The sequence below is a fragment of the Echiichthys vipera genome (assembly GCF_963691815.1).
Source record: "Echiichthys vipera genome assembly, chromosome: 4".
Classification (NCBI taxonomy): domain Eukaryota; kingdom Metazoa; phylum Chordata; class Actinopteri; order Perciformes; family Trachinidae; genus Echiichthys; species Echiichthys vipera.
The window spans coordinates 9074503-9090042 of record NC_139829.1 but is presented as its reverse complement, the minus strand read 5'-3'; the positions used below and the strand labels follow the sequence as shown (position 1 = coordinate 9090042).

The following is a 15540-nucleotide window of genomic DNA, read 5'->3' as shown; positions in this document are numbered from 1 at the left end:
TAACAGTCCAAAAGGTTTTTTGGGGCATTTTTGTTCGAAAACTAACGTTTCATGACATGTTAAACTGAAGCAACCAAATGTGATGGTTTAGGCACCAAAACCACTACGATTAAGATTCGACAAAAAAAGGTTGCAGTTTGCCTTAGTACCTCAGGACACGAACACCGGTCCCCCTGGTGAAAGTCCTGTTTTTTTGGGACCCATCCCCCACTCTGACAATCCTCCCTGCATGGATTTTGTCGCTGTTCGACATCACCTGATTTCCTTCTTTGCTTCGGATGTCATTTCTACAGTCATAAATATGTGGAATACATACGAATGACTATGCATTACTTCTCATAGTTATACTTACAAACAGTGAATGATGATAACCTGATCTATACCCCAACCTTACCTTTTTTAGAACATTTTTTGGGGCTCTGACAACTTATTTGTTTTCTCTCCGCGTTAATTACTGCAGCCAGTAGAGGTCACCGGCGCCACCTAACAACAAACATAAATATGGGTCGTATTCAACCCCCCCACCACAGCGACTTCCTGGTTGATCCAATAAGGAAGTGCCAAAAACTGCAGTTTTTTGCTGTGTCCAGTAGGAGAAATTTGCACTACCTTTTTAGGGCTTATTTACAAAAAACATTCTATTTTGTATGTTTAGGTCATATCTCCATGACAACACTTAGGAGGGTGAATTTTTTTGGAACAGGCTAGTTTTTATTTTAATGGAGGTTAAAGTTTATGAATAATTAGGGGCGGGGCCTCTTGAGTGACAGTTAGCCGCTGGCCCTCACTTCTCCTCGGAGGCTATTTGCCAGGATTAGCATGCTAACTCCGTCATCTCGACCTGGACTGTGGTCATTCGTGTGGTGGTGTTACTATAAGATACAAGATGGTTTGCTCTTTGCTAATTAAATAGCTGCACTTGCACCATTACTTGCACTACAGCCTGCTATCAATGGCACATACACTAGATACTAATCTGGAGCAGTGGGAGGATTCAGGCTGTGAGGGTCGGTGTTTATGAGCATGGTACTGCGTTGAATAACAGTTTAAATCATAGATCATAAACGCTGGCTGCCTGCTCTTCACTCCCAGAGCCGGTGTAGTCTCTCTTAGAGACATGCGACTCCCACTCCCTTTTATCTAGTAACGTGTTCTGTTAGCCTAGCTAATGTGGCTAATTCTGTGAAAATCCCCCAGAAGTCATATCAATGCCCTTTTTTGGTAAGAGGAAATGAGGAGTCAAAGTCTGACAAGATGGCGGCTCCAAGAGGCGAATATGATTGGGTCAAGTTGAGAGAATTTTTTATAGTCTATGGTCATACTAAGCTGCTTGTACAATCGACCTATCAGGCTGTTAAGTCGTGACATAAATCCCTTTCAAAATATGTTTCGGAAGATACAAAGTCTTGTATGTCTTCAATGCGGCCATTCTGTTGTTTGAAGAGATCGGAGTAAAAAAGAAAAGCTTGTTTTGACAGGTTAAATGGTTACTCTTGTTACATCAGCCACAGATGTAAATTAGTTAAACAAGTATTTCTGGGTTACCTTAAACTTTGTGGCTGTTTTGTGCGGTGCATTTCAGGCAGAAGAGAATGGGAGTTGAAGGCTGACCTCTGGCTGTCACCCTCCCACCGTCCTCAAGAGAGGACTGTAAAAGACAGAGGGAGAGTGAGCTGTAAGAATAAACAAATGATTCTGGCTCTTTGAAGATGTGAGGCAGCTGCGTCTTTCATGTGTTCCCGCTGAGGCTGGCGCTCATATGGACAAATACATCTCGTGTCATATTTGATCAGAGGAATTTCTAGTTTGTGTGTAGGGGGCTCCTAAGTTTGCAGCAGTTTCATAACCAACTCTGTCTCGGAGTGATTCTCAGCGTCAGCTTCACCTGCAGGACTAGATGTTTTTTTATGTTTCAAACATTCATAGTTCCCAGAACACGAGTCCTGCGAGTCCTTGGGTGATTCCCTGACTCTTCCTCCAGCACCACCAAGAGACTAACATTTGTTGTTGGAGTAAAATGAAACAGCTATTATTGTAAACCCTGTTTAATATAAAACTTACTTATTATATATTATATATAGTAGGGTGTCTGTCTCACTTTCAGCCAAGGGGTCCATGGCCACGTTAAAGATCCCTTGTCCATATGAAATAACCACATGGAAAACCCTATTTTATTCAGTCTTGTGTGAGTATTTTCTCATTTAATTAAGAACTTTAGTGCAAAATTAACAGAATGTGCAAGAATCAGAATATAAAGCATCATCCAAATGATGAAAATATTGCCGTTACGCAGGTCGGCTGCTGGTTTTTCTACATTGTGATAGAATCAACACAGAGAAATAAGATATACAATCAACATTTTTATATTGTTTTGTCGATTCATATCGTTGTATTTCTCTGCCCTGCGCCATCACATGCACCTGCATGTCAGCTGTACTTTGTGCTTACGTTGCAGACGCAGCAGACATTTCGGCCTGTCAAAGCAGGAAACGCACAGGTGTCGATAACCGCATTAAGGATGGCTCAATTCCATTAAGTGTTCCAGTAAAGCCGTGTCAGCGAGCGAGCATCATTATTGTATTGATTCCACCTGGGCTTTTCCGGCTTTGACAAGTCAAAATGTCTGTTGTGAAAAGGGTGTATTAACAAATGTCACCTCACTATGACGGTGAACATCAGCGCTGTAGCTGTCGAGTCTCGAGTCCACTTGTTGTGAAGTCTTGCACCTGTCTTGGTCTTGTGCCTGGTGGTTGGACTCGGACTTGTCTTGGACTCGGATATTAAGAACTGGTCCAGTTGTTCTTTGCTGCTGATCCAGGATCAGTTGTACAGAACGTTGCATAAATTCTGCGCATTGATTAGTTTGATGTTAGAAGATGTATTAGTCTCATTTATAGATCCATCCTTACGCCACAATCACTATATTAACATTGGAAGGAAACTATTACCCATTATGGTCTTTATTTGTTCAGGACTCAGTCTTAACTTGGTCTCGACTGGCTTTGGACTTGATTGAGTTCGTCGAACATGCTAAACAGCAGCATTTACTCACAGAGCCTATCTTAACTGTTCACTCTTGCTTCTGGAACAAACAGCTGCTGATGCAAATGTAAAACAGGTCATTTTTTCAGGAGATCTACCTTACATCTAATGCAAACACAGAAATATAGCAAAACAGCAGTAGTCTGACTGGGATTTAGAAGATAAATGCCCATTTGTGTCGAAAATATGTCCATTTGTGGATGATAAATGGAAAAAATGTTTATATTACAACAGTATGACTCAGATCTGAGGTCTTCTCATAAAAAGAAAACTGTGGGCCTCAGGGCGATCGTGGAAATATTCCGGCTCTCGTAAAGGTCAGGCTTGTTAGTGTAATAAGATCCTCGCTTCAACGTCGGGCTGTGAGCCACCATGTAGCTGAAACAGCATGTTTTATCATTTCAGAGTCATTACACCTCTGAGTCAGACACGAGTAAACAAAACTTTTAATAAACCAGTTTTCTGTTCCTGTCACCCTCGGCGCAGCTTGTTCTTCTGCGGTTTCATCACTCATGCAGCTCATGTAATAAAGAGTTTTCTGACACTTCAGTCAGTGGGAACGGAAAAAGGAAGTAATGAGATGAGCATGACGCCGAGGTGTTGTTGGGATAGAGAAAGCCATAATTAATCTCTGTTCGGGTCTCTGTTGGGGAACACAACTTAATCAGAAAAAAGGATTGCTGCAAAAATGAGGTTGTTAAAGACATTTTTAAAAAGGGGTTTGATTGCTAATTGCTTCCCCTTGAAGGAAAATATGCTTGTTTGCTTTCTTGCAGAGGGTTAAATGAGAAAACTTTTCAAAAACTCTCACCACAATACTGTGGGTATTGTCAATACTTCACTTTTAATTACACCCTCTGCTGAATGTCTGGACAAAAGACACATTGTTCCACCTGGAAGACTGAAATTATTACCATGTGTAATTGTAAAGGAGTCATTTTCAACTACAAATTTAAGGATTTTAATTCACCTTCCATGACTGTTCCCTTCCCAAACAGGGTCTAAGGGATGAATGTTGCCCTTGTTGTTGAGCTGTGTAGTTAACATTTGCCCTAATGCCCTTCAGAAAAATCACTACAAGCAACACAATCTGGCAAAATGAATAACAAAAAGCAAACAGCAACGACACAACTGACATATTTCAGCCTTGAAAATACATTTTTTATACATAAATAATGTGGGTAGGTGTAATAGCCAGTGACTCCTTTTGTCATAATGACAGTCGATGTAAGTTAAAATAGGTGATACCAATATTTACCATACAGGTTTAGGTTATTACAGTATTTTGAAAATATCCATACATACAGTATTGAATTCATACAAAAACATCTTTGTTTTTTGAAAATCTGGCTTCTATTACTCCATAAACCCATCGCTTTTCCCACCTAAGTTTATGCCCCGTGTGAGCAGTGCATTATGACAAACAAAAAACACAGACCAGCAAGAAATTGTTTATGTTATGTCCTTGATCATGTTGTTCAAATTGCCACAGGCCATCACTGGAAGTTGTTCAGATGACTGCAATCAAGCCTTCTCTGTACAGTTGAGTGTCAAAGCCCAGTGGAGCTGCAGATCACTCCATGTTAAATCTTTGCACCATCTTGTGGAAACAAAGACCAGATGTACTTGAAAACCAACAGCTGCTCACACAACACCCACTTAAGGGTCTCCGCAGCAGTTTCTAACACCATGTGTCTAATTCAGTCACAATTTACTTGTGTTTCTCGGTAAAACTCATTTTTTTCCGCATTTTAAGCGGCTTAACTAATGAGAAATGAATATATTGACATACCATCTCCATCCTTAATGATGGTCAGGGTTTTTGCTTTTGTATCGACCACCAAACTACCAACTGCAGAGGAAACGCCAAGTACAGTCTCCAATGAGTACGGTTCACAGCCAACTTCCCATCCTGGATCCCCACACGAATGTGAGTTGATTCACTAACTCAACGCGTTCTCTAGCTGCACTGAAGTGTTGGAAGTAGCAGATATATAATCTAAACTGTATGAAAGTTTATATATTATATAGCAGTATTAAAAAAGCTATGTAACAGGAATTTTAAATACGCTCACTAGTTCTCTAAAAAATGCCAGTGCAACAAGATTGGTCACACATTACAAAACTTTATTCCCTGAATATTTCTGAAAAAAATCTAGTTGTGTCCTTTTTTCTTCGCACCATTTAATGCATTATGACCATTCGGGCAAACAGAGACGTTATTGTGAATGTCAGTGGCTCCCTCTGCTGCTCAGCTGTAAACTGCACAAAAGGCTGAATCTATGTGTGGTCAGGGGTGCGGACGTGGGGCTACGCTTAAACGGAAACTCCACATAGCAGACCTTAATATACACAATGTACTTTTCAACAATACTGTCAAATGCAGAAACTCACTTGGTGCCACATCCCGTGCTTAATGATTTCCCAAATTGTAAACTATTTAAAAACCAAACACAAAAAAACGGTTTTATGTATTTTGAACAGTCACAGCACCTTACATGTAAGACTTACACACCACTTTATTAGGAGCACCTGTCCAACTGCTCGTTAACGCAAATTCCTATTCAGCCAATCACATGGCAGCAACTCAGTGCATTTAGGCATGTAGACATGGTGAAGTGGATCTGCTGCAGGTCAAACCGATCATCAGAATGGGGAAGAGAGGTGATTGAAGTGACTTTGAACGGGGCATGGTTGTTGGTGCCAGACGGGCTGATCTGGGTATTTCAGAAACTGCTGATCTACTGGGATTTTCACGCACAACCATCTCTAGGGTTTACAGAGTATGCACCCAAAAAGAGAAACGATCCTGTGAGCGGCAGTTCTGTGGGCTCAAATGCCTTGTTTTAGCCAGAGGTCAGAGGAGAATGGCCAGACTGGTTGGAGCAAAGGCAAAGGCAACAGTAACTCAAATATTCACTGGTAACATCTGTGAACACACACCACCTACTTCTAGCAGAAAGGGAACAGCAGCAGAAGACCACACTGACACTTTATTAAGCACCAGGTGTGCCTAATAAAGTGTATATTTGTAACTTCAAAAATAATCTCAAGTAGTTCTTCCAAACCAAGGACAACATGAAATGGGTATTTATTCAAAGATAAAGTATGTATTTCACCTGAACACACAGCTTTAAAAAAAAAAATCTAACTTCTTTACTTGAAAAACGTAATGGACATAAGGTTCACACATTTAGGGACGCTGGGTACAATTTTAAAGCACTGGTTCAGATCTGGCAGATGTTCAATCCATCTACTCCATCAGGGTGCCAACTATACGGATGTGTTGACAGGTGCGCCAGTGAGGTGGAAACTGCCGATCACTGTCACCTGATCACACTTTAAAGTTTAACACATTTGTCGGAGTGCCATAAACAGAACGCTGCAGCAGAAGGTTGCAGTGATTTTCACTTTTAATACATCAATATCTGTGTGCAATTCAATACTACAAGTCAAATTGTTGCCCAATTTGCTGTCCCAAAAAATCTCCTGAAAAAACAAAAACAAACTTGTATTATAGTCAAGTGTAACTTCAAGAAAATAACCACAACGCAAGATTTTTTTTTATATAAAAACGGTTTTAACAACTTCTTTTTCAGTATAAAACATTACAGAGTCCCAGGCCAATCAAAAAAAATTATAATAATTCACTGTAACCATTTGAAACCACCAGTCAAACGTTCTACAATAACATACAAAGGATTTTTTTTGTTGTTAAGGGGTTTTCTGTACTTTTTTTTTCTAGTTATGGGAAAATATTACAACACAAATCCTAACAATCCCTCCTTGTTTGCTATAATATTAAAAGTAAAAAAGAACAAATGTGAACTCCTGGTCCAATCAAAGCCCAAGCCCTGAAATTTCTGGTCAACATGGAATCTATGCAGTCTTCTGTTGCCCCTTCTTCCCGATGAGGGATTTGTGGATGTGGGGAATGACACCTAAAAAACAAACAAAACATTGGTAAAGATTAAATTGTTTCATGCAAAAGTAGTCGTAAATGTTTACTGAATGAGCATAAAATTATTATTAACAATGTATTTGCAAAGCTGTAAGCTCACCTCCTCCAGCAATTGTTGCCTTGATAAGAGAGTCCAACTCCTCATCACCACGGATGGCGAGCTGCAAGTGACGGGGAGTGATACGTTTCACCTTCAAATCTTTGGAGGCATTGCCCGCCAACTCTAGTACCTGAGAACAAAATAAACCCCAAACAGATCAATGCAAGCTCCACCATCCCACATGGAAACACTGCACGATATGGCTTCCAGTGCCACTGTTAATCACAAACATGCACGGAATGGCGAGCGCTTACTTCAGCGGTAAGGTACTCAAGGATAGCTGCACTGTACACAGCCGCTGTGGCTCCTACGCGACCGTGACTGGTTGTGCGAGTCTTCAAGTGCCTGTGAATACGACCCACTGGGAACTAGCAGGAAACGGACACAAAAAATGGTTATAGTAAAACAGAAAGGGGAAAAACTTCAAAAAAGGTCTGTGACACTTAACATATGCTGATAAAGCCACAGAAGCTTGAAGGGTGTTTACCTGCAGCCCAGCCCTCTGGGAGCGAGACACTGCTTTTGCCTTGGCTTTGCCACTGTCTTTTCCTGCCTTGCCACCAGCCTGTTGGGGTGATTTTAGGTAAATGTCAACAAGAAACAACATAGGTCATGAACTTAGTGGAAAGTAAGAGAAGTAAAAACTGAGGCAGAAATAAATGATTTTAGATTTAGCACAATACCTCCTGCATAACAAAAGGTAAACACTGCAACATATTTTCAAATCAGCAAGCAGGGAACTTTGCAAAACTGACTTTAAGAGCAGGATGTGGTTAAATTACAAAGAGAAAATTCAACTAATGAGAAAGGCGAACCCCAAAAACACACCATTAGTGCTTTAATGTGTACGTTAACGCCACAGATGCCCAGTATTAACGCTTTGCTGTGTACGTTAACGTCACAGTTGCCCATCATTAGCGCTGAATGTGTACGTTAACGTCACAGATGCCCAGTATTAGCGCTGAATGTGTACGTTAACGTCACAGTTGCCCAGTATAAGCGCTTAATGTGTACGTTAACGTCACAGTTGCCCAGTATAAGCGCTTAATGTGTACGTTAACGTCACAGATGCCCAGTATTAACGCTGAATGTGTACGTTAACGTCACAGATGCCCAGTATTAGCGCTGAATGTGTACGTTAACGTCACAGTTGCCCAGTATAAGCGCTTAATGTGTACGTTAACGTCACAGTTGCCCAGTATAAGCGCTTAATGTGTACGTTAACGTCACAGATGCCCAGTATTAACGCTGAATGTGAACGTTAACGTCACAGATGCCCAGTATTAGCGCTGAATGTGTACGTTAACGTCACAGATGCCCAGTATTAGCACTGAATGTGTACGTTAACGTCACAGACGCCCAGTATTAGCGCTTAATGTGTACGTTAACGTCACAGATGCCCAGTATTAGCGCTTAATGTGTACGTTAACGTCACAGATGCCCGGTTAAACTGGTGTCGCTTTCCCGCCAATCATAAGTAAATCATATGACATGGTTGTAACGACAGCGGTTAACGTCAAGTGAAATAAACATTCACACGACTCGAAATAAACCGAATAAAAGATAAGAAAACTAATACAGGGCCGTTGAGAAGCTGTCAACGGTATGCTGCACGCGACAAACACAAAAACACACGCGCCACTTTAACGCGGTTTTAGTTTTCATTCATAAATTTCAAACAAGTTAAAAAAGGGTTCACGTCACGGAGCCCACCTGTGCGCGTGGAGATCACAGTCGGGTTTTTTGTCTCGTACAAAAGCTTATCTTGAAAGAATAACGGTCAACTACCGACAGCTAACCAACCGTTGAGCTAATGGCGTAGCTACACTTAGCTCGCCAACGGTTGCTAATCCACCGCTAAGAGATGCTACACCGAAGCGAAAAACACTTTGCTATGAATTTCAGTTTAATCTCCACTAATGTAAAACATTAACTATCCGAAACACAGCTCAGACTAATGTCACCGTTGCCGGTTAAATAACAAAACTCGGGACTTTTCACGCCAACGGTTAATGCTAACATGTTAGCTGACAGTTAGCTCTTTATCAAGCTTTTTTTAAACCACACACGCGTTCTCTGGACGAATTTCCAAACAGCACTTTCTACAGTTGCACGTTGATTACAGTACAAATGTAAGGGCATCCCCGGGTAAAGCATTTAAGAATAAGCCGAAGTGCACATACCATTTTTCCCGTCTCGTTATTTGGTTATAGAACCGAACAGATAGCAAAACAATTTTGGCTCCCGAAAGCAAAGAAACAATAAACCCCCTTTCGCAAATCTTTTTGCATTCGACCCCCACCTGGGAAACCCAGACAGCCAATCAGATTGTGTTTTGTTACTTCGAATCCCTGTTTCGACCAATCGCCGAAAGACTTACAGAACATTCACCCATCCCCCACTCTCATCTTGCTTGCCTTTTGCGCACGGAACCAACAAGTAGGCGGGACTGTGTGGGACTCTATGTGTGTGTGTGTATGTGTGTGTGAGTGTGAGTGTGAGTGTGATTGTGAGGGTGAGTGTGTGTGTGTGTGTGTGTGTGTGTGTGTGTGTGTGTGTGTGTGTGTGTGTGTGTGTGTGTGTGTGTGTGTGTGTGTGTGTGTGTGTGTGTGTGTGTGTGTGTGTGGTGTCCTTCCAGGGGCATCTATCCTAAAATGTGCAAAATACATAACCAGGCGGCTATAGTTGGAACTAACTCTTGAATATAAATTCAAAGGACATTCATTACTTCTCCAGATCCAAATACATGTGCACTGACTGCATTAGAACACGCGTGACAGCAAATTCAACAACATCTAGGTCGTTGTACATCCGTTTGATACTGACGAACGAGAGCTGTTATGGACTGTAAATACAGTATGTACTTGAATGTCATACAGAAGGGCGGTAACGTTTTAATGACAGGCAGGAGAACTGGCCAATGAAAACGCGAGCCTTTCTATCTGATGTTGTAATTGACAGCAGCAGCGACTAATCGCAGCCCAGAAAGAAGCGTCCGGTTCTCCTCTGCGAGCTCAGGCAAGCAAGAGGGGTGGGGGTCAAAGATACGCAGAGAACGGGCTGCTGGTGGCGAAGATGGCGGATGGGGACAGTGGCAGTGAGCGAGGCGGCGGAGGCAGCAGTAGTGGCGGCGGTGGAGGGGGAGGAGGAGGCGGCGGCGGATTTCAGCATTACCAGCGGGAAGCGGAGACCCAGGAGCTGGCATCGAAGCGACTGGACATTCAGAACAAACGCTTCTACCTTGATGTAAAGCAGAACGCCAAAGGCCGGTTCATCAAAATCGCCGAGGTCGGCGCCGGGGGCTCGAAAAGTCGACTGACCCTCTCTATGTCAGTTGCGGCAGAGTTCCGCGACTACCTGGGGGATTTCATAGAGCACTACGCCCAGCTCGGGCCTAGCACCCCGGAGCAGATCGCTCAGTCATCCGGTGGAGATGACACCGGGCCTAGACGGGCCTTGAAGAGCGAGTTCCTGGTGCGTGAGAACCGAAAATACTACCTCGATTTGAAGGAGAACCAGCGGGGTCGCTTTCTCCGGATCCGACAGACCGTCAACCGAGGCCCCGGGTTCGGAGTCGGAGCGGGTGGCATCCCCGGGGCTGGACTGCAGGCGGGACAAACCATCGCTCTCCCGGCCCAAGGCTTGATAGAGTTCCGCGATGCCTTGGCCAAGTTGATAGACGACTACGGGGGAGATGAGGAGGAGCTGGCCGGCGGTGCTGGAGGGGCCGGCGGCTACAGCGAGCTCCCGGAGGGCACCTCGATCATGGTGGACTCCAAGCGGTTCTTCTTCGACGTGGGGTCCAACAAATACGGAGTTTTCTTGCGGGTGAGCGAAGTGAAGCCCAGTTACAGGAACTCTATAACAATCCCCTTCAAGGCGTGGGGCAAGTTCGGGGGAGCGTTCAGCCGCTACGCCGAGGAGATGAAAGAGATCCAGGAGCGACACCGGGATAAGATGTACGAGAGGAGAGCCGGAGAGGAGTCGGAGGGCGACGACGTGGACGACGATTGATGGAGATGGAGAGAGGTGGTTACTTGTGATGATGAAGCTGACAACATGATGCAAAAGCCTGGCGTTAAACAGAGAGAGGAACGACTGTTCTGTGCATGACGAATCGAACTTTAAAATGCTAAAACGGAGTAAAATATAAAAAAATATATATTTGACTTGAGAAATTACTGTCTATATAAGAGAATCATGTCCTAAAGTATAGGTGGATGTTATAGCTAAATGAGTGCGGACTGCAGTAGTCAGCTCCTGTATGAGATCCCCCATTGATATAAAAAAAATAAATATATATCTATATACATTTCTCTATATAAATATATATATATAGATAGATAGATTTTCTATTTGATAACCTCACATGTAGCCCAGCAAATTAAGTTTGACTGCTCGAGATACACTTATAGGTTACCAGACCCACTTCCTGCTTGATATCCAATGGTAAGAGCTCACCTGGTGCTGACCTGTAGTCTGTGTGATGATGATAATAATAATAATAATAATAATAAGGAAACGTTTGACATACTCATACCAGCAGGTGCAGAGTGGGAGTGAGACAGAGCGCCTGCGTCACTCACTATGGCTGTGTGTTTTTGTCTAAAATGACCTGTAACGAACGGCTTGTCCAGACAGACCCACAAACACCCAGAGCCACGGTCTCAGCTATAAGGAGGCATCCTTGGCATCTCAGGACATCCACTCAGCCCAGCGAGGTCCCATAAGGTGATCTGTTACAAGCACACGACTCATTTGGATTCTCTGGACAATCCAAACGAGTCCAAATTACCTCTTTCCTCCCTCCCTCTCTCTCCCCCTCCCTCTCTCTCCCTCCCTCTCTCTCCTGGGCATCCCTCAGGTGCTAACCTCCTGCTCCTATAGCTGACACGTGGTGAGGCCTCCACACACACACACGTGACTTGTTTTGTCTCAGGGCTGGCTAGTCCAATCTGTATTTTGGGGTATATCAGCATTACCTGTGCCTGTGCATCATCCTTAAGAGGTTCTGGGTGCAGATCTGGTCAGCCAGTTGCTGCAGTCGAGACGTCTGTGGCAACTGATGATGTCTCATATGGCGCAGTCCTACGTTTGACCCCTGTGACCTTTTTTGTCAAAGGGGACGCGGCGAGCTCAGGCCTCCAGCACTGGTCACGATTTTTCCGCGTTAAAGCTTAATATTGCAGAGCTTGAGCTAATAGTCTCAAGGGGAATTGACCCTGTTGACTTATTTAGGGTGCGCCAGAAGAAGAAAAAAAAAGTATATACTGCAAGAGATTTACTTACTAAAAAGATCAAGTATAAATAGAATTATTTTTCAAAAGAGATATATTGAAATATGTCTCATAAATATGAGACATTTATTAGATACTGCTGCCTAAAGTGGCTTATTTAAAACACTAAACTTGGATGCATCTGTCCAGGGTGATATTTCATACCTGCTTTTTTTTCCTAACATTTCTTTTAGTCCTTAGAGGAAATTTAAGAAGAGTACAAACAAATTGATAACAAAGTATGTCATAGCAATTTCTAGAAACGACTTCATTGAAGTGGTTTGTCAGCAAAACACTCAGCACTCCAGTTCACTTTACATAGCATCGAGCTGTCCCCTCGTTTCAGTCCACCCATTTTAACATGTTTTGTCACAAGTTGGCTTTCCATCAGTTGCCATACGACGCGAACATAAACACCTGCAATCATCGACATTTTGTCTTTAGTGCTCCTTTTTAAAAAAAAAAATAATTATGGATTTTTTTGCATGCGTGCTCTTACGCGGAGCTGCCTTGTGTTCTTTTCTTTAGCATATTCTGATTGCTGTATGATGGTATTTATCCATTTTTTGAGAGCGATTTCAAGTTTTATTTCTTGCAATGGAAAAAGTTTAAAAGTTTACTTCTAAGCCTAATAAAAAAAAAGCCACAAAGTTCCCGGGCTTTGGGGAATGTCACTTTCATTGTCCCACTTCCTTTTGATGTGTAAATCTCTCGTTGAATTTTACTTTACCCACTTCAGCACAGTAGAGAAAATGCCATATGAAAAAAAAAGATAAACACATGGGAGCAATAGTTTTTTTCTTTTCTATTGATATAAATATACTATATATATATATATCTATATAGATATATAAATATATATATACTATTACACATGAGATTGAACTACATCCTTCTTCCTGTACTGTGTTACGTTAAATGGCAGCTGTTTCAGTCATGTGTGTTCTGCTGTAATATTCTACCAAGTTCCTTTCAACGAGAAATAAAAAAGGTTTTTGCTCAGGAGAGGTGTGGTCTTTTTATCCTCCCCACTCCAGGGTGGAGGTCTCTCTTATCTTTGCAGGATCAGTGCGACAACAAAAAAAGGTATTTTAAGATTTATCATATATTAAACGGGTCATTTTTGAAATAAAATTATAATTCTGCCATAGATTGTCAAAAAAAAAATTGCACAAAATGCTCCTAACAAACAATCATTGGACCAACAACCCAGAACACAAATATATTCAATTTACATCATAAAACAGTCTAAAAAAAACAGCAAATATTTATTTTTTGAGAAAGTGGAACCACTAATGTTTTGGCATTTTGTGTGTAAACATAGTGGAGTAAAAATAACAATATCATTCATTCTGAAATGTGTACAAAGAGTTTTCATCAACGTACAATGGAAATGCCAGTACAAGCACATCCTAGTTAAGTAAATGTTCTTGGTTACTTTACACTACACAAAGTAGTTTGATAAAAAATAAACCCTAGAGTCCTCGTACAGTTTTTTTCAGTGCTGTGTCCAAAATCAAGAGTTAACTTTGACACTTAATTTTCAGATTTGGCCATCATTATTTGTTCACACAAACAGTATTTTCATTGCTTTTCCCAGAGTTTAAAAGGGGAAGAATGACAGACAAGTGTATCACCATCAGAGTGCCACAGATCAGATCCTATACTGTGTGGTTGGAAGGTGTGTCAGTGAAATGACTTGCTATAATCTAATTTTTGTTGGCGCTCCGTCGCACATGGTCTCCTTTCCAAGACTACACGTTAAAGACACCTTTACTGAGAAGGTCAGATGTAGAGTGGCTCCAAACATCCGTCTTGGCGCTACTTAGACGTCTACTTGTGTTTCAGATACTGACAGAGGAGAAGACAGTGGTGGAAGAAGTATGCCAAACCCTACTTAAAAGTGCATAAGAATGATAAGTGGCTAAATCTATCAGATGTAATGCAGTGGAGTTGGGTAAAAAGTACACTATCACCCTCTGAAATGTAATGAAGTAGAAAGTTTCATAAACTGGAAATCCGAATAATAATAAATTACCTGAAAACTGTACTTAAGTGAACGCACTTAGTTAATTCCACCACTGGAGGAAGACGTTAAAGATGCAGTGTGCAACTTGGAGGGGTCGATTACATAAATGTTAACATGTTAAAGCACTTCATTAGACAGAAAACTTTATTTTAACGGCTTTTATTTAAACAAAAGCGCGGGGAAAAGAGGGAGAAACAGAAAAAGGTTGATTACCTGCAAAATGTATAAACAAGTAAAGATGCGCATTAAGCACAGTGGCCCATTTCAGATGTTTCAAATGATAAAGCCTCTGAAAGATAAACTTTAATCGATGATCATGCATCATATTTTGTAATTATATTTACGTACGTATTTATATGTGGAAACCAAAGTAACTTGTAACTAAAGTCATTAAATACATGCGGTGAAATGAAACATAGTGGAGTAGAAGTATGAAGTATCATAAAATGGCAATACACAAGTAAAGTACAAGTAGCAAGTACAATATGTCAATAAATGTACTTGTTACACACAAAACAGTAAAAAAAAGAAAAGAAAAGAAGAAAATAACATTGAAAGCAGGTGCATAAAAACACATGTGCATACGTACAGTATGGTATTAAAACTGAGGTGATTACTCTTCAATAAATGTATCTGCTGCTATAATCAGTGATATTTTGTCAATGGCACGGATTAATAATACATCTGAATACTTTTCATCAGCTGGTGAATGGCTCAGTGCTTGATTTGTTCTGAAAATATACCTCTAATCAAGAAATACTACACAGTGGAGGGATGTAACTAAGTACACTTAAGGACCAATTTTAGGTACTTAAATTAATAAATGATGATGTAATATTATAGGTAAAGATGCCCCGCATTATATTAAGCGGTTAAAACAAGCTCCACCCTTACCAGCTGCCACAGTAAAGCATCAATAATAATAATCCAGTTTAAAAAATATTATTCTGAAATGGGCCATTCTGCATAATGAGTACTTTTACTCCTAATTTAGGCTCGTACTTGTGTACTTCAACACCGTATAATTGCTACTTTTACTTAAGTAATTATCTGAATTGCCTTCCACCACTGACGGAATATGAAGTATGTAATATGTATTGTAACACTGGCTTCATCCCTATATAAGTTAAAC

At 41.3% G+C, this 15540-nt stretch overlaps 2 protein-coding genes across 2 annotated transcripts; one reads left to right on the top strand and one right to left on the bottom strand.

Moving 5' to 3' along the window:
* Positions 1-6135: 6135 nt before the first annotated feature.
* h2az2a (H2A.Z variant histone 2a) lies at positions 6136-9403 on the bottom strand. The gene is made up of 5 exons (XM_083912309.1): positions 9287-9403; positions 7591-7668; positions 7358-7471; positions 7104-7233; positions 6136-6983 (listed from the first exon to the last, which is right to left on the bottom strand). Exons 1-5 carry the CDS (start codon positions 9287-9289, stop codon positions 6922-6924), a joined length of 387 nt encoding a protein of 128 aa, XP_083768435.1. The 5' UTR covers positions 9290-9403; the 3' UTR covers positions 6136-6921.
* A 775-nt stretch (positions 9404-10178) lies between these two features.
* LOC310946024 (transcriptional regulator protein Pur-beta) lies at positions 10179-13384 on the top strand (the record flags this gene model as incomplete). Its single annotated transcript, XM_083912308.1, has 1 exon — positions 10179-13384. The coding sequence occupies one exon, from the start codon at positions 10179-10181 to the stop codon at positions 11115-11117; it is 939 nt and encodes a 312-aa protein (XP_083768434.1). The 3' UTR covers positions 11118-13384.
* Positions 13385-15540: the final 2156 nt, after the last annotated feature.

Coding starts and splice junctions, on each gene's coding strand:
- h2az2a (XM_083912309.1), bottom strand. Junction 7,234..7,357: donor TTGAGTACCTTACCGCTGAA/GTAAGCGCTCGC, acceptor TTTTGTTCTCAG/GTACTAGAGTTGGCGGGCAA. Junction 6,984..7,103: donor GGCAACAATTGCTGGAGGAG/GTGAGCTTACAG, acceptor TTTGTTTTTTAG/GTGTCATTCCCCACATCCAC.